The sequence below is a fragment of the Lepisosteus platostomus genome, chromosome 1 (genome assembly GCF_059453375.1).
Source record: "Lepisosteus platostomus isolate fLepPlt1 chromosome 1, fLepPlt1.hap1, whole genome shotgun sequence".
Lineage (NCBI taxonomy): Eukaryota > Metazoa > Chordata > Actinopteri > Semionotiformes > Lepisosteidae > Lepisosteus > Lepisosteus platostomus.
This window is the reverse complement of record NC_142611.1, coordinates 10,618,613-10,639,637: the sequence shown is the minus strand read 5'-3', so window position 1 is coordinate 10,639,637 and position 21,025 is coordinate 10,618,613. Positions and strand designations below refer to the sequence as shown.

The window sequence follows — 21,025 nt, the reverse complement described above, 5'->3', positions numbered from 1 at the left end:
AAGAAAATGTAAAAAGGATTGATCACAAAGTAGCAGTACTGGTACTGCAGGTCTCAGTGGCCCAATACGTGCCGATCCGCAATGCTCTGTAATTATTCAGCCTCCGCGAGTTTTCTTTACACGTTTCGTCCTCGTATCAGCAAGACACGAAAAAGAACTTAACTGTTACGTGTGGGTTTTTTTTTAAATTCCACCTTTTTAAGATACTTTATTTGAATAAAAGCACCCTGTGAGAAGGAGAGCAAATATTTGCATCCCTCAGTGCCACCCAAGCCTCCAGCGCATGCACATCTGTATCTGTAGGACCAACGGATCTTTAATCTACGCATCAGCGGCTATGCTCAGCGTTACGAGGCCGTGCGAGACGCCACTTGCAGGTCAACAGAACAGCTAAAAATACGCAGACCGGACGTTTGGGTTACTGTCGGGGCTTTTCCCACTATTTTCATGAACAGATCCGCCTGGCCGCGCAGCGCAGCGCAGAGCGGCCCGACGCGGCTGTCGGCGGCCGCCTGCGAGGAGGCGTCTTGCGTGAAACCCGGATCTCTCGCGTTACAGGAGTGACGTGGACGATTGTATCCAAACAAGACTGCAGCTGCGGGGTGTGCAACAGCAGCAGGGTCCTTTCCTGGTTTGGGCAGTGGTTCGGGGATCGCCGGTGCTGGGAAGAAAAAGTGGATTGTCTGCTAATTTTAACGACTCACCCAACCCTTCGTAGTCTCGGGCGTCACTCGTCGTTTTTCGTAAGTTGTCAGTTTTTCCTCGGGTATGTTTCTGTTTTGTTTGTTTTGGTTTTTTTCCTCTCCCCCCTTAATCCGTCCGGGTTCATTGGAGTTCCTGGAACGAGTTTGTATCCGATGTCAGGAATGCAGATACACAAACAACACATTGTTGCAAAAGCCGGGCTTCTATTTTACTGGAGAGTGAGGAATGGTTTTGTGTTCGTACTTCCAGACTATGCATGTGTATAGAGCTGTGCTTGTTAACCTTTGTAAACGCATTCATCAAAGCTAAGAAACACGCGTTAATCGTGATTTTTAGTTAGGAATCCGCAGTTTTAAGATTGATTGCGAACAAAGTTGTGCTTAACCATTGCAGAGATAATTATCAGCAGATTGGCTTTTTACCACGAAAATACTTCAGTCGCCGGTTCCCATAATGAGCCGTCCAAAATGTAAAGTTTAAAGTTCTGTTTGTTTTCGAGGCCGTGCTACGAAGCTCAGGGCTTCTGTTTTGTTAACCAACGAAAAATACTATCTTTGGCAAAACACAAATATATTAACTCGATGTAGAATTGCGCAATTGTATTCTAAATAATACGTTTAGCGTCAGTAAACTATGCAGCCTTCACTAAAAATCAAGAGTTGGGTTCAGATTATTTTTTACGTGGTCATTTACACTTAAGTGGATTGTTTAAAATGATACAAATACTGTGCGGTTATGATTTGAAGAGTATGTATACAGTAGATTCATTTTTTATTTTTCATTGGTCTTTGAACTGTTGAAGTCGGCGTTGTCCAATCCTGGTTTTGGATCTCCAGTGTCTCATCAGGTTTTCTTTAAAGCAGCGGCAGAACCAGGAAAAAGCATTACACCTGATCCAATCAAGATGATAATGACTGACCTACTCCAGATCCCAGCTGAGCTCAAAACCAGTATAGTACAGATACCAGCCTTCCAGGACCAGAACTGGGGACCTCCGATCTGAAGCATGTCCAAACATGAGCCAATCCAGCTAATTTTAGAGGTTACCATTAAATCATAAATTACTAAAGATGTGGAACTATCTAATGGTGGTGGATTAGGCAGCACGTTCAGTAGTTGAGATCATTTGGAACCAAAGTTAAGGTTTCAGTCCTCAAGGAAAATAATTAAATTGTTTGGATAATGTGTTGGTTTTGAATTGTTCCTAGTCCTTACACATCTGTAATATCAGATGCCCTTTATGGTTTAATGGATCTGTACTCTCCAGAACAATATTGGAGACTCCTTTGAAGTCCCTGGTCCAGAGCTTTCATTGTTTATGTTTAATGAAATGGACATGTTGCATTTGTTAATGGACAAAATTTCCGGTACCAAAAAAATCATGAACATCCTCAAAAACATAACTGGACACTGCGGTCAAAAAAGGCTGGTAACCCTTACCTTTCTCTTGACATTGTAGCTGAGGGTCTCACTTCATCTTAGCCCACGATTACTGAAGTCTATTAATGTCCTCATGTACTGGATGTCATTTTAAAAAGCCCTTCAGGCTCCACAAGCTTTAAGCAGAAAGCTAAGTGGCGTCTTTTCAGTGGGTTAGTAAACAATTTGAAGAACAAGACCAATTGGATAAGAAACATGCCAACAGGAAAATCACTTTTTTTGTGCAACAAAACCGCTGGGGAGTTCAGTGCAGTCGAAATCCCAAAAGGCCGATGTAGGCATCACAGCTTGGGTTTTCGGGTAAAATGTGAAGTATTCTACCTCAGTTGCACTGTTTTCCTTGGTTTCCTGAGCCGAGTGGTCTGGGCAAACATAAATGTGTGCCTACATTTTCTTAGCTGTAGCTGAACAAGGATATTTTTTTAACCCTGTAGGACTATTGGGGAAAAATGCTGCAAAAATATGAGATAAAATGATTTTTGTTCTGGATCATCTACTAAACGTCAGTCGATGACCCAAGTTTTTTTTCCCCACCTCACAGTACTGTTCCTTTACGGTTTACAACAGAGTGCAATGATCTTAACCTCATTGAATTGCTTTGTCCTGCATGGACAAAAAAGCAGTTATACAGAAGTCGCGCCCCCACCTTTCTTTAAAAAATAATTCTCATAGGAAGGCAATTAACTATTGGGTGCTGGAAGATTCATTTTTCCCGTATCCAGCCACAGAGTTCATGCACAGCCCCACAGTTATAATCAAATACATTTTAACTGAAGGGAAAAAAAGTAGGGCATTAGTTTGCAGGTGACCCTTCTACTCACTCAAGGTCCCTTCACGTTGTTTCTGTTTTAATGACATGGTGCAAATCAAGATTTTATACCGCTTTTGAAATGCAGTATAAAATCCCACTGAAAGTTGTTTCAAAGGAGAAATTAATTTGGACGAATTCTGAGGCACGTAATGCATTTCTTGTTTTGAAGAGAATGTCCTGGAAGAGAGATGGCTCAGGCTGAGCTTTGTTCATGCAGTGAAACCAGCGGGGAGCACTGAAATATATGAACATTCAGTAATACTGACTGAAACAGAGTAAGATGTTCATAGCGCTCACCCGCTGATCAAAATGGCGTTATTCTAAAGGCAGAGTCTTAAGACTTATTTGGTTTGGAGGTGAGTTTCAGTTTTTATTGTCTCTTGTCAAAACTGCCAAGAGAGAAGAGAAAGTTTCTCCGAAAAGAGTTGGCTGAGTGAAAGACAGGTTTGGGGAAACTGAGCCAGTCAGGCATGGGGTGCAGCTGAGCTGTGGCGGAAATGAGGCCTTGTCTCCCACTGCTCTGTAATATTGTAGCTTTTGTTTAGGAGAAATGGCTAACGTTCCCAGACAACAGTTAAACTTGAAACTGCTGAAAAGCTCTTTGTAATGCAGTCAAGATAATGTGTCCATTATTATTAACTGGAATGCTCTAGTTTTTCAGTATGGTCTCAATAGGTAGCATTTTGAAGGGCCTGGGCAGGCCAGGTAGTTGAAGCACAGCTCCGAAATATTTGGGGTTCGTATTCAATCCTGAGTCCCTCTGAGGAAAGAAGATGGGCACTCCAACATACTGTTTGCCTGTCACTCTAGTCTCTTCTCCAGGGTCTGAACAGGTTAATGGCTGGTCATATGTTACACAAGTAAATAACATTTACAGTTAGCAGCGCTGCCTTGCCACACTGGAGCTCTGGGTTCAATTCCTGGGGTGCTATCTGCTTGGAGTTTGTATGTTCTCCCCGTGTGCCTGTGGGTTTCTGCCAGGTGATCTGAGTTGGCTTCTGGGAAAATTGGCCCTGGAGATTGAATGTGTATGTTTGTGTCTTTGTGTCTGCCCTGCAATGGATTGGTGTCCCGTCCAGGATGGATCCAGCCTAATGCCTGTTGCTTGCTGGGGTAGGCTCTGGCTCTCCCAGGACGCTGTATTGTGTAAAGTGGTTAGAAAACAGATGGACGGGTTCCTGTAACAAATATGTGCGCTGTTGCACATATTAGAAGTGCCATCGTCCATTCCACAGCTTTAGAGAAGGTTTGTGTACCTGAAAGAAATAAAGAGAATGAGCAGCATTATAGTAAAGATGGTTACGTTGAGAGATCGTGGCACTGAATCTGGACTGTTTGCAGTTTGTCACATTTATTTGAATATTTTTATGTTACTTTAGGGTGTTTTGTGTGCTGCTCTTAAATAACTTGTCTGACCATCCATTTCCTTTATGAAAGCGATCAATATTAAAAGTAAAGTAATAAACGCTTTAGAAATATTATATACTGAAAAGCATGTGTGTGTTGCATTTGGTCAAATTTAAGCTCTATTCTTTTTGGACAAAGAGCTAGGTGTTCGAACTAATAAATGTCAAGAATAAGTGCCTCAAGAACCCATGTGTAAAGCTGTATACCTAGAAAGGCTGCTGCGATCCCGTATCTCCTCCTTGCATCCAGACACCTGCTGTGTTTTGCTGTTTAGCCAACGTATGATTTAGAGTCTCTGTTCTTCACAGCGTCCCTGCCAAGGCATGTAATTTTCTTCAGCTGCGCGTGAAATGCCCTGCTCACCCATCTGCTGAGTAATAGATACCATGTACTTCTTCAAACTGGAAACACTCCCTGGGGTCTTCAGGAAAGTATTCACAATCTGGTGGCTTCCTCCTCTTCAGATTTTTCTCTCACTGTTTTTTTTTTGTTTTCTGTTCTTTATGGGGTCACTTTCTCCCCCCCCCCCCCCCCCACTTACAGTGTGTATCCCCTCCCCCTCTTATTTTACTGGCTCTTTAAGATTGTGTGTACAGTTTCCTACTTGGCCATGACTGCCTATTCCACTAATTTGCCAGGCAATCCATCTAATTGATCTGCTGTGCTGTGGGTAGCTTGTGCTAAACGTGGAGCTCAGGGCAGATTGGATAACAATAGTATTTTTTCCTTATAAGAAATGATTTCATTCCTTGCTATATGACTGGAATCTGTTCCCACCCCCATAAATGCAGTTTCTGTCCTGAGGGTGTTGTTTTCCTGGCGAGAGACTGAATCTGAATCTGTATCTGAACGGCAGTAGGGTGTCAGAAGTTTCGGTCCTTTGCTAGCTCTCAAAGTAAACAGGCCCTCAGCCTGGGAGTGTGATGGAGCCCCAGCAGCGAGAAACTTTAGGCCCGTTGGTCTGTGCCTCACCACTGGAGAGGGGCTTCATTTTCTTTCACTAGCTTTTCTCCAGAGGGTAGCAAATCCTGCCGTCTCTTTGCAGATACTTGCGATTCGGTGTTTTAGTTCCGATTGTACAGTACCTTCCTCTGTCTCTTCCCGACTACCCCACTTACTGTTTTCCTTAAAGCTCACCTTAATGGAAGGAAGCCAATCAGCAGCAGAGTGCAGGTCATATGCCCCTCCGCGTCTGTGTCCTCACCTCACAAAGCTCTTTTCCTTTGACTTCTGCCATTTTTCTTTGCGGATCAATCAGGCACCTGTGCTACAAGTATTCTTTCAGTCTGTGTTATGACGGCACCTCTCCCTGCCTGGATTCGATCCTGGTTGCTCACAGGCTTCAACCCCGCACAGCAGCACTCCCTATACAACAGATAGCTCCACCAAACCAAAAGACTGCTTCTGTTTCACTGTCCACAAATCTGAGAGGGGTGACATTACTTCTGTGGCTTGCCCAGTGCCCTGAGCCCTGTTACAGTTGCTCTGTGATGAGGACCTTTGGTTACCGTGTGTAAATTGCTAGCTCCAGAAACACTCTTCAGATGAATTTGTTCTTTGAGACTGAGCATCAGATGTTGATTAATGTTAAAACGCGGAACAGAAAACTGAATTCTTCTGGTGGCTTTTCATCGGCCGACCTTGTTGGGGGCTGGACAGGGATGTGCCTGATAATTTGTCTGAAGGCACATCAGCTCTCTCAGCTGACTTTTCACTGGATTGTGCGTGTGGAGAGACTTGATCAAGTGTCCAGCAATGCTGAGAGGCACATATTGGTACTTTCATTTGTTTTTGCATGTTTTGGGGATTGGAGAACTCGCATGTACCATTCAAAATGCTTCCTACTGTATCTGTTTTCGCTTTTTTTATAGCATTTGGCAGCATGTTATAAAAGTTGTGCATATGCTTTTCATCCTTTTTTTTCCCCACAGATTATTCAGTTATATTTATTCACTGTCCTGTTTTAATGTATTACAAATAATTGTGTAGTGGCTAAATGACAATAAGTCCACCACTGGGCTTCAGTTCCTGCAGTTCTAAACATTCCATTAAAAAGTGTTTAGCTTAATCAGCTTTGTTGTTATGGCTTAACACTGTGGAGAGGGAGGAACTTAAAAAAAACCTTTCTCTCTGAAATGAGACTACAGTGAAATGCGGTCATGACAGTTTCAGGATTAAAACTGTTTACTTTGAAAAGTAAAAAAGATCATTGGATCGTTATCACTCTTCCTCCCCATCACACCAGTGAAACTATTAAAAGCAGCATCATTCTGAAACAGGGAACATTAAAAGGTTTGGTTTTGTTTCTGTGCTTAAAAAAAGTACAGAGGAAGAAGAATCCTTATTTTTTCAACCAAAAAAAGGTTAGGAAAACAATTCATAAAAGCACCAGAAAGCATGGAAACAAAGGTGACAAAAATAGTAATATAGATCAACTTACACAATATAATGAAACGGTGATGAAATCTGTAGTTGAACAGGTATTAGTGAGATGCATTTTGTTACCTGGGATAGAATGAATATTTAACCAAATATGTAAATTCATGTGTTCAGAGATCAGCTCTTGTTAGCAAAAAGTGTCTGTAGTAGTTGCAAGCTTTATTTTCTCAAATGTTTTGCTTTCCTACTTTGCCTGTAGATCCTTGCACAAATGACTTTATTAAAGTAAGCCTTAGTACCTAAAAAACAAAGTCTGCAATGCAGTTCACGCACTAATATAAATAATTCAGAATATACTCAAGTGATCCTCAAGACACTATAATTTAATTTATATTATATATAGTATCTTTAAATTGTATACTATAGTTTATAGGAACCCATCTGACAATAGGAATCGTGCTTAAAGTATGCAGTTGCCTAAACAAAGGGATTGATTACAAAATACTGTACTGAAAGGTTCTGCATAATGTTTTTGTTAATTATTTTCTCTTATACAAAAAATTAAATGATCACTTAACTTTATTGGCCATATACAATTTCTTGCATTAGGACTTTGTCTTTTTGCATACCCCAACTTGCTCTCCATGAGACACACAGACAGGGAGAGAAGCTTGGGGTCAGAGCGCAGGGTCAGCCATTTATATGGCGCCCCTGGAGCACTTGGGGCTAAGGGCCTTGCTTGGGGCACCAACGGAGTAGGATTCCTCTGCCAGCAGCAGGATACAAACCGGAAACCTTCCAGCCACAAGCGCAGATCCTTAGCCACAGAGCCACTGCACCGCCCAAATGTAGAATGGAGCTGCGTGTGACCTCCACAATGAAACCTATCTTTCTTGCTTTAGGTATTTGAAGACCAAAAGCCTCAAAGAACAAAGTCAAAATCGAATTCCAGAGCTTTTAAAACCTCAAAGAACAAAGTCAAAATCGAATTCCAGAGCTTGTAAAACCTCAAAGAACAAAGTCAAAATCGAATTCCAGAGCTTGTAAACCTGTTACCTGTTTCTGATCTTGGGTAACTGAAGCAGTTGTTTTCCTTCGTTTCTAGGAGCGATTCTGGAGCCATGGCAGAAGGAGGATTTGACCCCTGTGAGTGCATCTGTTCCCATGAACATGCCATGAGAAGACTCATCAACCTGGTATGGCTGGCCTTCCTTCACTGACCCTTCCTTCTGGGGATTTACTGTATGAGTATCTGTAGCAGTACATTTCTCCGTGTTTGCAATGGTGATCTATGTATAGGTTAGGGCATAGGTCGCCATTAATCATCATTTGTTACCAAAAGTCCCCATTTGTAGGTTATTCATGTCTGTTTAAAGCAGCAGCACCTGAAGAGCTGGGGGAAGCAGTTGAACTGGTCCAGTTAAGTCAAAATCGTGTGGATTCACATCTTTACAAGCTGAAAACTTAGAACCACACCAGCCCTCCAGGATCTCTGAGTTAGGACGTTTTGTGGAGCAATTTGAGTGAAAACCACACTATTGCAGCTGGAATTCGGACCCAGTCTGGCACTCCAGTCTGGAGTCCACAGCCCTATCTGCCCCTCTATACTGCATTCTCAACCCTGAGGAATAAGGACACTCTCACAATCCTGACTCTCAGTGCTAAACCTTGGTGCAGGGAAAGACCTGAGCTGTGAGCTCTTGTTGTCAAAGGTATTCGCACTAGGAATCTTCATTATATCAATTCACCCGCATGTCTTAGGTATTCCTCACCAGGGTGGGCGAATTTTCTGTACGTGTAGAAGAGACATTGCTGCCAAATAGGGTTAATACAACAAACTATATTTATTACACTTGACAAAATAGTGAAACGTGTTGCATATAGGAGCCTGGAAGTGCGTGTGAAAGCTGTAACTGGAGTAATTAACTGGGCAGTTAAGTCTCCACCACAGCAGGCAGGAGTTCCTTGTGAATGAGAGTGTTTACAGCAGAAGTAAATCCTTCTGGCTTCCAGTTGGCAGAAGGATGTTATTCCAATTCGCTTCAATTTTTGTTTGGAATAGAGCCCTGTGCAGCATATTGTTAATCAGGACAGTACATCGCAGTAGCCAGAACCTCCATTATGTGCGGAAGAGAGAAAAAGAAACAATCTTACAAAGGAAAAAATGAATAAATCTCTAGGGATCAAAGATTTACTGGTTTGCCTTCCCACCAGTTTCCTGTTTAAGGTTCTTAACTGTCGGTGTTTTGATACCGGGCTTAGTCGGTGTATTATGTTCATTTAATTAAATGGGTTTCTGGAAAGGTTTGGTATATATATATAAAAAAAACATTTCTTCACTACCATCTTTCAAAGAGGAAAGCTGATCGATGTGGTTTGTGGGACTGTTAGATACGGCTGTTGTAAATATCAGATTTTGTATTTCAAAGGTGTCTGTAGGAGGGAGAGGTCTTGGGAGTTTTCAGCCTCCTGACTTCAGACGTCTTCTGAGAGCAGTGGTTTAACAAGCTCGCACTCGCAGCTTCTGGACTGGTCTGTGCTAGTTCCCATTGTCAAGTACTGGAGTATGCGAAGGTACTGTGCAGAACAGTATATTTATGACGCAGCGGGTGGCTGTCTCCTTCATTATATGGGTGTCATACGCCTCACCGTCATTACAGGGTAAGGGTAACAGTTCATCTCTTAAATCTGTTTTCTGACCCCTAGACGGGCAGTTGCTTTTGGGTCCTGTGACATAGGCAAGTTTCAGTATTGGGTATCTTTTGTAATGCCGACGCATCCAAGAATAACGAGTATTCTTTTTAGTGTCACAAGTGATGGTAGTTATTTTTTAAGGGTGCATCTGAAGAGCTGGCAAAATTCTAAACCGCTCCAGTTAAGCCTATAATGAGGCTGGTTCTGGTTAAGGTCTTTGTTGAAATAAATACCTGCGGGCTTGTGACCCTCTTGCTTAATCAGATTCTGGTTCTTTTTTTTTTTTTACCTCAAAATACCTTTTAACACCTTCCCCTTTCACTCGACTCGTGTGATGTCGGAAGTGGGTTCTTTAGTGGGGCTGGCCGAGCACCGGCGTGGAGTCGTCACAGGTGCTTCCTGTTAATTGCGAGAGGTGTCTGAGGGTTTGAGAGAGGGCCATTCTTCCCCTTTTCACCTCTGTAGAGTAGCTCTCCCTGTGGTGCCTGTTCCACTAGGGTGCGGTTGTCTGGTTCCAGTATGAGGAACAACTGCAAGGCCATAGAGCTGCAGTACTCTTGGCCAGGCTGCTCGCCATTGACAGTACATACAGAATTAGGAGGACTCAGAGGAAACAGAAACAGCCGTTTCAACCGTGCATTAAACATTTCACCATTCCTGACAGTCTCGATCATTCTCCCGTTAGCATTTCCCCTCTAGATCCTGAACGGTAGCATCCAAAAACCCATCCGTCCGGTCGATGCCTCGTTGAATGTGTTAAAAACGGCACCAGAAGTTTAAAAAAGTCATCTTCAGGAAGTTCTAGTAGCATTGGTGATGGTTGTGTCAGTGGGTGGAGTAAATAAAATGTTGAAGACAATCTTTGATAGGATGAGTTAATTGAACCTTAGTGTAGCTGTTCCTGTGGTACAGTACTTCAGTCTCGACCTCTTCTTTTTGGAATCCTTTAACCAGTGCGTTTAACTTACCTGCATGAGAGTGAGGAGCTGTTTAAGGTTTGAGCACTGTGCTTCACCTGGGCCAGCGGAGAATTTGCCCTCCTGTTCGGAAACCCTTCACCAGCTTCAGGCCAGACTGCGACAAGCTGGAAGTTCGGAAGAGTGCAAGCTAACCTGGAATTTGAAACAAAAGCATTAGGCTAAAACGGACACCCAGAGCATTTGTGGCCTCTGGGATCCGGGATCCACGAGCTGATGTTAGACGCCGTTGACTCATTGTGTGTGAAAGCAGCAGCTGTTCAGTTACGTTGGCAAACAGATGTTTACGTAGTTAGCCGGTATGCCATATAGATGTGTGGGGATCTAATTGGTTGACTTTGCAGTAATGTTTCTGAACGATATGGCTATAAACCTTTGTGTGCACAGCACTTCTCGATAGAGACAAGCAGGGGTGGCTCTGAAGTGGTGTAGGCACTCCCCACTAACCAGCATTTGTTTTCCACGGAGCAAGAGTTTGCACAATATGTGAGTCACCTGTGTCCTTATCCAGCCTGTATAGGATGTGCTGTCTGTACAGCACGGTAAGAAACCCTGATGGCCACTGACATCCTCTTTTCTCATGAATGGAGTTGGTACTTTCCAGTGCTGGGACCTTACAATCGGCACACCCAGTAAACTATGAATACATTTTTTGTGCTGAAAACATGCAGCGCCTAACTGGTTACTTTGGTCTACTTCAAATCATTTTTTTTAATTTCTGTAATTCCCCATGTTCTTGATGGGGGGGGGTTGTCTCCAGGTTCCACCTCCCAGAAACAAGCCGGTTAGGGTAAATATCTCTACAAGTGTACAAGCGCTCTGTGATTGACAGGCATCCGGCCCAGCATGTAGATCTGCCTTGCGCCCTAGTATAGACTCTGGATTGCTGAAATTCTTACCACAAATACGCTCCTTTCTGATACTCAACAGATGTATCTCCCCATTCTTTAATATTGCCTAGTTGTTCTTAACTTCCCGTAGATTAGGCTGGTCCTGAGAATCGTGGGGTGATTTGCTTAAATTGTGATGTTTGGCATGGTCTCCCACCACGTCGGCTCATTTCCACTGGCCACGCGCGGGACACCTGCCTGCCCTGAATCAAAGAAACATTTCCGCTGGTCCTCCGCCACAGGGACAGGACACAAAAGAAAGTGCTGCTGGGAAGAGGAAGCCACTGCACAGCCCCTCAAATCGACATCCCACACCAGCTCGCTGCCAGCTCATTGTTTGAGCAAATCTGCCTGCTCCAAACTAGGAATCCGAGAACTTGAGCGAGGGAGTTCACCTCGATCTGCAGGAAGGGAGGTGGCATAGCAGCCAGGTCTGCAAGCGCACACAAACCATTCTTACCTTTTATTGCATCGCAAAAGCGTGTTCATTTTGCAAAAGGCTGTTCCTCCTAACAGGTGTTTTTACTGTTCATCTCAGGAGCCCAGTCAAGCGCATTCTGTCCTCTGCCTCCCAGTTACACTTCTTTTATTTTTCCTTTCCTGCGTCTCTCGTGTGGTTCTCGTTAGTACGTCTTTCTCACGCTAGTTAGTGTGCTCGGCTTCAAGGTTGCACGTTCGGCCTGCACACCCCCGAGCCTTTCAAATATTCCGTCCTACGAGGTAGTGGTCTAAGAACAGGTGGCTTAACATTTTGGTCAAAGGTTTGGCTTTTTTCATTACCATTTGTACATGTCAAACTAAACAAATGTGATATTTAACATAACTATTTGCTGTGATACAATCGACCCCATCAAAGCAATGCCCTCTTAACTAAACATGCTGCAGTCATTTGTGAAACCAAACAAGAGTACAAGTATATGTATGTCTTATTATATTGGACATACTATGTGTAAGTAGTAATATTCTGACACGGCTATCCTTATCTAAAACAAATCCCTGATCACATGATTGAGACTACAGACAAGTCATCCAGCTAAGTCATCATGATTATCTGTATGGTTCTTCAGAATCTGATGGAAGGGAATAATGAAAATGTAGCACCGTGTCCACATAAACATTAATTCTAAATTATGAACACAACAACAGGGCAATATTTAAATCCCTTGTTAAGCATTGAAATGAAGCTGCCTAAATGATCAAGTTTCTTTCCACAATTAACCAAATTATTAACGTAGTACAGCGGTTTTCTGCATGTATCCAAGTATCACTGTAAGATGTTAAAGAAAATCAAACCCCTAAATGCTCTTGACCTCTCAATTGCAGCCATCCATGCAGTCTCCAAGACCAGTGCAGTTTTTGATTAAATGTGTATTTTTTCCCCACTGAGGTGTTTAATTTGAGCATTCAGTAGTATTCACTCAAAGAGAACACATTATTTGCAATTCGGAGAAGATGAGACGACATTGGAAGGGGTGAATTCTTGTGTTGACTGTCTGTTTTGACTGACTGAATGCCCTTTTGGCACAAATTATTTTATTACATTATTCCTTCCTATATAACACTATAGTGTTATTTTTACACAGAAGTACAGATTAATACATATGTGAATCATGCTTATTCTGCTTTCATTTACTCTTTGGCTAGTACCACCACCTGTATAAATGCAAACATTTTTTGCATTTATGAGTGAAAACAGTGTTGTACACATGGGCTTTGACAGACATTTGTCAAAATATAGCACAGAAACCTGCAGCATTGTCTGTAGCTGATGTGATGGTAAGTCCTGGAAATTGCAAAAACCACTATAGTTGAGTGTATCTACAAGCTGCTCTTGTAGGAAAGGAGAAGGGGTGATTTCTGAAGCACAGCACTGTGAAAGCTAGAATCTGGATACCCCTAGTTCTTTTTTTCTTGCATTTTTATAAAGTTTCACTGGAAAATCCTCAGTTCCTTTATCGAGGAGGACGTTTTTGTAAATGGAATAAAAGGCTCGTTCACTTCTTTCAGGTAAAGCTGGTGCGTCACAAGTGGTTTGTTGTGTGTCTGGTGCTGAATGGATGTTCCTAATGGAGCCGCCTGTTAACACAGCCAGTCTTGTTGTGTTCATGGAAGCCCAGAACCAGCAGGTGGCAGCACTGAGCAGAGCAGGGGACTCTATAGTGAACCTGCGAGCTCTGGGACACAAATTCAAGTGGCTCTATCCTGTTATAGCAGGTGCCTCCACCCGTTTGTGGGCTGAAATGAATGAGATTACGCTTTTGAATGTATCCTGCAGAACAAGGTTTGGACAGCAGTGGGGTTTCTCTTCAGTGAAGCGATAACCAGGTGCATCAACACTCTTTTCTCAACTTTAGAAGCTTGGCTTCGGCAAGGAATAAAAAGCAGTAGTTGAGTTGTAGCCAGGAAAGATGCATTATCGTTTTTCATCTCCAGTCCAAGGCCACAGGGTTTTCTGGTTTTTAATTCCACCCTTTATATTAAATGAGCTTATTCAGCTAAGGAGTTGGTTAAGTCCCTGTAATTCTTCCCCCGGGACTAAAGCAGGTGTTGTTGTAGAGAGAACTATAAATACTGCCAGACCTGATGATCCGTGTTGCCATGAAGCTCATTTGTGTGAAATGTTTGGGAAATTATAAGGCTGGGTTGATCATCTGGTTATCTTTTTTGTTTATCTTAGTTCTAACAGTTAAGTAAGTGTCCAGTACTGCTATCTGCTCACCAGAGCTCCCATGGAATGAGACTGGCTAATGAAGAGGTGTTAGTGGGGCCAGCAGGGGTGCTTACCCTACAGTCTGTACAGCTCCTAATGCCCCAGTAAAGGGATGGGGACACTATATTGTAAAAAAGCGCCATCCTTCAGATGAGATGTAGAAGTGAGGACTTGACTCGCCATAGTCAATAAAAAATCCCAGGGCGTTTCTAGAAAACAGTAGGCATTTGAACTCTGGGGTCCTTGGCAAATTTCCCCCTGGCCTTTACCAATCATGGTCTCCTGATAATCCCCATCTATGAACTGGCTTCATCGCTCTGCTCTCCTCCCCACTGCTAGCTGGTGTGTGGTGTGCGTGAACCACATTCAGAAACTTCCAGTGCTACATTTTCAAAATCCTCCTTTACCACACAAGTAACAGAGCATTTCAGAAAAAGAGGGCCTCTTTTCTCAAGTTTGCTTTTTTTGTTGGTTTTTCACATGCGGAGTCGCCAGTCCTTTTTCTTAACTGGCTCCTCAAGTTTGGAATCGCAATCGCAGTTTCTGTATTCCAATCTGCTCTGCCGCAGAACAGACGAGGGCTCGTCTGTGAAGTGGGTAATGGGCATCGCTTTTCACTCCTAAAGCCCGGCTCCGTCTGCAAGCGACACAGCTCTTCCTGAGAGCCTCCCGAGAGCAGAGGAGACTAGCAGGTTGCAGAGCGTGCTGATGGAAGACCGAAGAAGGAAGCTGTGCATCTCAGGGCCTGTACACTGCTGCCTGTTGAATCTCTGGGGGCTAAAACTGTAGCCCTGGTTCAAACTGGTGGAGGCTGGACTGTAGAGCTCAGCATTTGTTTCTCGCAAGATGCCAACTAATGTTTCTATGTCACCACTTGGAAATGGTGACTGCCACACTTCTGAGACAGAGATGGCGGTCACCAAGTGTCTAAGCTGCCTTGAAAACTAAATGAAGAAGATTAGGATGTTGGTATTACGTTGCAGTAAAACAATATCATTTCTTGTGCTGTCTGCTTCCAAACAAATGTCCAAAAGGAGCATGATTCAGTATAATCCTATGTGATTTTTTTCCCCCTGCATTCCTAATGCTTATTTTAAAGACTTATATTGTCTTTGTCAAAATGATCCTTTTATAACCCTGATGGTTTCCAAATGGTACAGTTCTTCAATTAAAGATGCAGACCTTGTGATTTCCAATGATGCTTTTTATAAGTTTTTTGCAAAAAAAATGTCCATGCAGTTTGTCCATCTTCTCACACAATTTCCTTTTGTTTTTCATCCATTTCTAGCTAAGACAGTCCCAGTCCTACTGCACAGACACGGAATGCCTGCAAGAAAGTATGTATGATTATTCTTTCATTATCATCTAACCAAACCTAGGAATTTGAGGATCCTTTCCCATTTAAAGAATTTGGGGAAACCAGCTGTGGAATTTGAACTTGGTGCCTCATTGGTTTGGTACTGGTGTTGTACCAGTTTCTGTGCTTTGTCACTCCGTGTGCTTCAGGAGATCTCCGGCTCTGCAGGCTTTGTTCCTCGTATTACACAGGAAAGTCGGATAACGGGGAAAGCAGATGGAGTAATTTGTCAGTGGAAAGGGCAGTAAGATGGAGTGCCATACAGTTCTCTGAGAAGACTGTGAAATAACTAATGTGCTCATCTCCTGCTCCCTTTTAATCTTCCACTACAGATTCTTACTGATCCCACCTTTCTGTATTCTAACGTTTTAACTTCTGAACACTGAAACTGCTGACTTAATGTGGTCTTGAATTCTTATCATCATGGCCAGATAGCTAGAACCCAACCTGCAGAGGAAAGCTGATGGTGAGGTACAGTACTCGCTTTCCCGAAAGAGCGATTGACTGGTCCTCCACATCAGATGTGTGCTGCGAGCCCAAAGTACCAGAGAGTGTGAGAGCTGGTGCTTGATTCTCGACGCGGTGTGAGTGAGGTGAAACTAGGACTTTGATACAGCAGGAGCAGGTGATGAAGATTTAGTGGACTGGGTACTATAGGCATAAGTCTATAAGTCAGCGCTTAGAAATAAATTTCACAACAGTGCAGATTTTCATTTCAGTGGTACGTTCTAGGCATTCACTTGGATTTCCGACTTCCACGTCTTTCTCTAAACATTTAGAAACCGTGCTTCACGCCCGATGCGAGAAACGTACAGGTCTCGTGAAGAGTTCTGATTAAAGTTTGCCGATTGACCTTTTTCTTTCCACAGTGCCGGGACCCAGTCCATCGAGCAGTGGTGACCTGACGGTGCCCATGATCATGATGGCCTGGGTTGTGATTGCCCTGGTACTGTTTCTCCTGAGGCCAGCCAGCATGAGGGGGCCTGGGGCGGCAGGCAAACCTCCTGGTCCACACAATGTAAGAGAGAGGGCAGTTGAAGCTGAGCTTGAACTTTATTGCCATATGTAACCGGTACATGTACTGGTACAATGGAATTCTAACTTGCAGAAAGTCTCTCGATTTGTTAAAAAAACCCAACATTAACACAAAGTGGAGGCAGCGCATTTAGACAATAAACAAGCAAACGGTAGGCAAAATACAACTAAACAGTTCTGATGTAAACAATGCAGACACATAAACCATGACTCCAGATGTGCAATAATTACATTACAGTGAGGTAGATGGTGTAGGTGTGGTCCGAGGGGCATGGCCAACTGTGTTCGCCAACTGCACCGCTTGTGTGTAGAAGCTATTGAGGAATCTGGTGGTGAGTGTCCGTATGCTCTTGTATCTCCTGCCTGAGGGCAGTGGGGTGAAGAGTTCATGCCCGGGGCTGGTGACTGTCCTCTGTGGTGGCCAGAATTCCACCACAGGAGAATATCTGACTTGGTGGGCAACAGCTGTCTTATGAGTCACTTGACTACGAAGCCACCATCATTGTTGCACATCTATAGTTATGTCAGAGTGTGGCTTCACCTTTTATACCGGTGTCCCAGTATTCCCATGGAGGAGTGCTTCTCTTGCCAGCTTCTGCAGAGTCACAGCCTCCCAGAAAACCACAACTCCTCAAAGATCTGTCAACAGTGGAATTTGGACAATTGATAACTGACTTCTTTGGCTGCTTTGCTGTGGAACACTGTACTCCCGGCCTGCCTGAGCAAGGCGGTCACCAACATGTCTAAAGAGAATCGGATCATTGCCAAAAATCTGGTCCCCTACTGATTACACACTGATATGCAGTGCCACATTTATGATCACTTTTTCTATGAAATTATTTATTACAAATGCATGTATACATGATATAAATAAAATCCATTGTTTGTGGACAATGTATTTAGACACAATATAAACGTTGGAACCATCCATCCATTTTCCAAAGGCTTCTTCCAGTTCAGGGTTACACTCTGGATGGGGTGCCAGTCCATCACAGGGTACATTAACACGAACACGGATGTGCATTCGCAACAGGGCCAGTTTTCCCAGCAGCCAGTTAACCTACCACTATGATTTTGGACTGTGGGGAGGATACTAGATCCTCCCCTCTGTGGAAACCCATGAACACAGAGAGAACAAGCTCCATGCACCCCAGTTATATTAAAAGCCGGGACCCCATCACTGCGAGGCAGCAGTGCTAACCACTGTGCCATCGGGGTGCCCTCAGTTAAACCCAAAAGAACGAAAATCCCTCCAGCTCCATGAGGTTCCTGTCCTTCCACAGAAAATGCGTGCGCTGAAATTTCCATCTCTGGCCTTTCCTCACTGAAACACTAGAACTCCTCCTCTTTTACATTTTTAGTAGGTTGTGAAATGTCTTTTTACACACAAAAAAAAGCAGGTTCAAGCCTCCTAGAAATGTCTTTCTACGGATGGGTTTTGCAGCGAGGTTTTATAGGAGAGTGTGGCGTGGCTGTAGACTGACCTCACCTGTTGACGGCGGCTTTGTTTCTCCAGAACCACGGCCGAGAACCCCCGGCGCCCCCTGTGGATTAGACCTGCTTTGGAGCGGGTTTCGGCAGCCAAGGATTCCTACGACCAAACCAGCTACTGTGACCTGGACGAGCCTTCGGAATGTTTTCGTCTCCATCGGGCCCATTTGGTGTTTTGTTTCTTTTCTCATCCTAGTCCTGTCCTCAGCCGGCCATTTTCTCGCCTCTCCTTCCCTCTTTCGGGCCGGCACACCTGCAGAGGGCCGTGATAACTGGGGGGGTTGGCAGTTGGGCAGGGGGGGTGAGGATATTTGATTGGACGGCGTGAGGGCAGGTGCCCCTTCATTTTGGTGTGTTGAGCCCCCCCCCCGTCAACCCGTTTGAAACTCGGCAAGGCAATGTCCAACGTGTTTTTGCTCATTATTTTGTCAAATCAAAATGTAGAAATTGGAAAGCTGAGATATAGAAAGAGGCATGGAAACTAAGAAATGTATCCAGTACTTCCTCACTGTAGTACCACCAAATTTGTTTGGTTGTGTTGCCAGTTTTAGGTCTCATGTGAGTCTGCACCAATATCTCAACATTCCTCTTTATTTTGCCTCCTTTGTATTATAATCCTGATTTCTACCAGACACTCACATTGCCAGTTTAAGTGCCAGACTTGGAGGAAGAATTAGGGAGGACAGTGCCATTTTCAGTTAAATTTTGTGAAAACTCACTGGAGTTCACTTACAGAAAAAAATACTTTAAGAAACTGTAACAGGAGTGTGTAACCCTACCAACACCAAAAGAAAAACGTGCTGATTTACATTTAGCTGTGAGCAGGCTTACATTGCTCACAGTTCAGTTACTGAATAACTTGCCAAGTCTCCCAGTACAGACCTGTCACTACAAATCACAGGCATGTAAACACCCTGCCCCCACAGCCCCTACCAGCTCTGGATGTGCTTAGAAGAAAGACTTCCTTGAGGCTTTAATAAACCCATATAATATAATTACAGAATTTCTTCTTAAGGTCTTTTTTTGTGAATAAATGGCTGTACTCGGGTGCTAACGATAAAGCTCCTGTTAAAAACCCAAAGCATATGTGTTGTCAGGGGGCTCTAATATCCATATCTGATGATGGAATTGAAGGAGGGAGATGATGTTTATTCAGCTTGCCTCCAAGTCAAATTCTGATCTTCCTGCGGCACGCTTCTTTTTTTTTTTAGCCATATTTTAGCAGCCGTTCTGTTTTCAGACCTGCTCCTCCCTAAGAGACACAGCTGTGGGGAAGAGAGTCTGAGGTGTTGTGGGTACTAAATCCTTCTGACAGGAAGATTTCAGTACAAAGCGCAGTGTGACCGGCGCAGAGCCTCCACTGCCATCTCAAAAGACACTGAGGGGGAAACATCGGGCTTGTTTAGTGCCTTCTCTTCACTTCCCAGAAAAAAACAGTGGTTAGTTACCCAACGGAGATCATAATACTGTCATTATGGAGTGCAACTTACTGGATTCCCCTCTGATTTGTGTCTCCACTCTATCTATGGTGTATAAATAGGCCCATAATCAGACTCAAGCAGGTCATCTCTTTTATGTTATTGTCAAAGTTGTAAGGGCCTATCGCCTGGCATCTTTGTCTTCACAGATTGAGCCTTAAGAACAGTAACAAAATTTGCCAAAGTCAAAATCAAACAAATGTATTCTTAGGCCCTGGTTCTTAAAGAGTGACTCGAGGGACAAATATATTTCGTTTGCGTATTGTCTCGGTGTGCACCACCCATCTGCCAATCCATGAAACCCCCTCTCTTCCCCCTCCCCTCAATTCACGTGCCATTTCTATTTTCATTAGTCTTTCACTTGCTAAAATGGTGGTGCGAATTTGGGTTCGCTGAGAACGTTAGTACACAGCCACCTCTCTGTACTTCAGCAGCGTTACATGTGTTCTTAGTCTCTTTAAAAACTCGCGCCAGACATGGAGTGGGCATGTTTGGTCATGGCACTCTTTTCCACCCTTGGGTAGAGCTTAATTTTTTTGCATGATCTCCATTGCATTATGTAGCACTTTTGATGACCAGTGCAATAGGATAAACTTTGTAGGACGTACTTCTGTTGGTTCCATGTTGGGCCGATAGTTATCCCACTCTGAAAAGAGAGTGGGATGCTGTTCTTAGTTCCCGATCACGAAAGTTTATCCTTGCGGGATATGGTTCGACAACATTTACCCTTCCTTAATTTACTCGAGCACTTAGAATAATTATAGCCAAGGTCCTTATCTCTCAGCTGGGTGGAAACCCTTTGCGCTTGTTGTTTGCAAGTTTCCAGTCTTAACCATTTTGCCAGTTGAGATCTTCATGGAGTGAGATTAATGAAAGGTGAGAGAAACATTTCTCGACTAGTTTTACAGGGGGGAAAAGTTGGTTCATGATCTTCATTTTGTTCTTATTAAAAATGAAGGGATTGTAAATATGCCAAATTTGTGGATGTTTAATTTTCTGTCTGTAGTGTCATTTGTGGCATTATCTAACACTGTAACTTGGTTGTAATATTGAGATAAAGGGCTTACACTATGCACTTTCTTAACTATTAAATAAATGAGTAGCTCACTGCTATACAGTCTGGTTAAATATCAGTGTGTCTGTGTGCATCTCTGCAGAGCTGTGAATTGAATAGTACTAAATCACTGTTAAAGCTTGATTCTGGTACCACCGACAGGGGGCGATAAAGATCAGTGTCTGTACCTGGAAAGGCGGGCTCTGTGTATCAAGCTGTCAGCTGTCAAAGGTCTGTGACTGTTTAGCCCTCTGGTGTCTCAGTCAAAGTCACACAATCACACCAGCCTCAATTTTCCCAATACCCAGTTAACCTACCAGTAGGTCTGTGGACTGTGGAAGGAAACCAGAGCCCCCAGAGAAAACCCATACAAACACATGGAGAAATGACAAACTCCAGCCAGAGCACACTGGAAATTGAACCCAGGGCCCCAGAGCTATGGAACAGGAAGATAAGATCACTTTGTTGGCCATATACAATTTCTTGTATTAGGAATTTGTCTTCACATTCCCCAACTTGCTCACCATGAGACACACAGACAGGGAGAGAAGCTGGGGGTCAGAGCGCTGGCTCAGCCACCCCTGGAGCAGTTGGGGT

At 43.6% G+C, this 21,025-nt stretch overlaps 1 protein-coding gene across 2 annotated transcripts; it reads left to right on the top strand.

The window, feature by feature from the left end:
* The first annotated feature begins 369 nt into the window (after positions 1 to 369).
* On the top strand, positions 370 to 20,502 carry smim14 (small integral membrane protein 14). 2 transcript variants are annotated; one of them, XM_088622282.1, is made up of 5 exons: positions 370 to 743; positions 7,848 to 7,938; positions 15,302 to 15,350; positions 16,240 to 16,388; positions 17,922 to 20,502. In XM_088622282.1, the coding sequence occupies exons 2-5, from the start codon at positions 7,864 to 7,866 to the stop codon at positions 17,958 to 17,960; spliced, it is 312 nt and encodes a 103-aa protein (XP_088478408.1). In that variant the 5' UTR covers positions 370 to 743; positions 7,848 to 7,863; the 3' UTR covers positions 17,961 to 20,502. The 2 variants fall into 2 exon arrangements, with proteins under 2 accessions (XP_088478408.1, XP_088478493.1); XM_088622367.1 differs by having other exon boundaries at positions 393 to 766.
* Positions 20,503 to 21,025: the final 523 nt, after the last annotated feature.

Excerpts from the sequence above, each read along its gene's own strand:
- smim14 (XM_088622282.1), top strand. The coding sequence starts at position 7,864 with ATGGCAGAAGGAGGATTTGACCCCTGTGAGTGCATCTGTTCCCATGAA. Across the intron at positions 7,939-15,301 it reads TGAGAAGACTCATCAACCTG|CTAAGACAGTCCCAGTCCTA; the intron begins GTATGGCTGGCC and ends ATCCATTTCTAG. Across the intron at positions 16,389-17,921 it reads AACCTCCTGGTCCACACAAT|AACCACGGCCGAGAACCCCC; the intron begins GTAAGAGAGAGG and ends TTGTTTCTCCAG.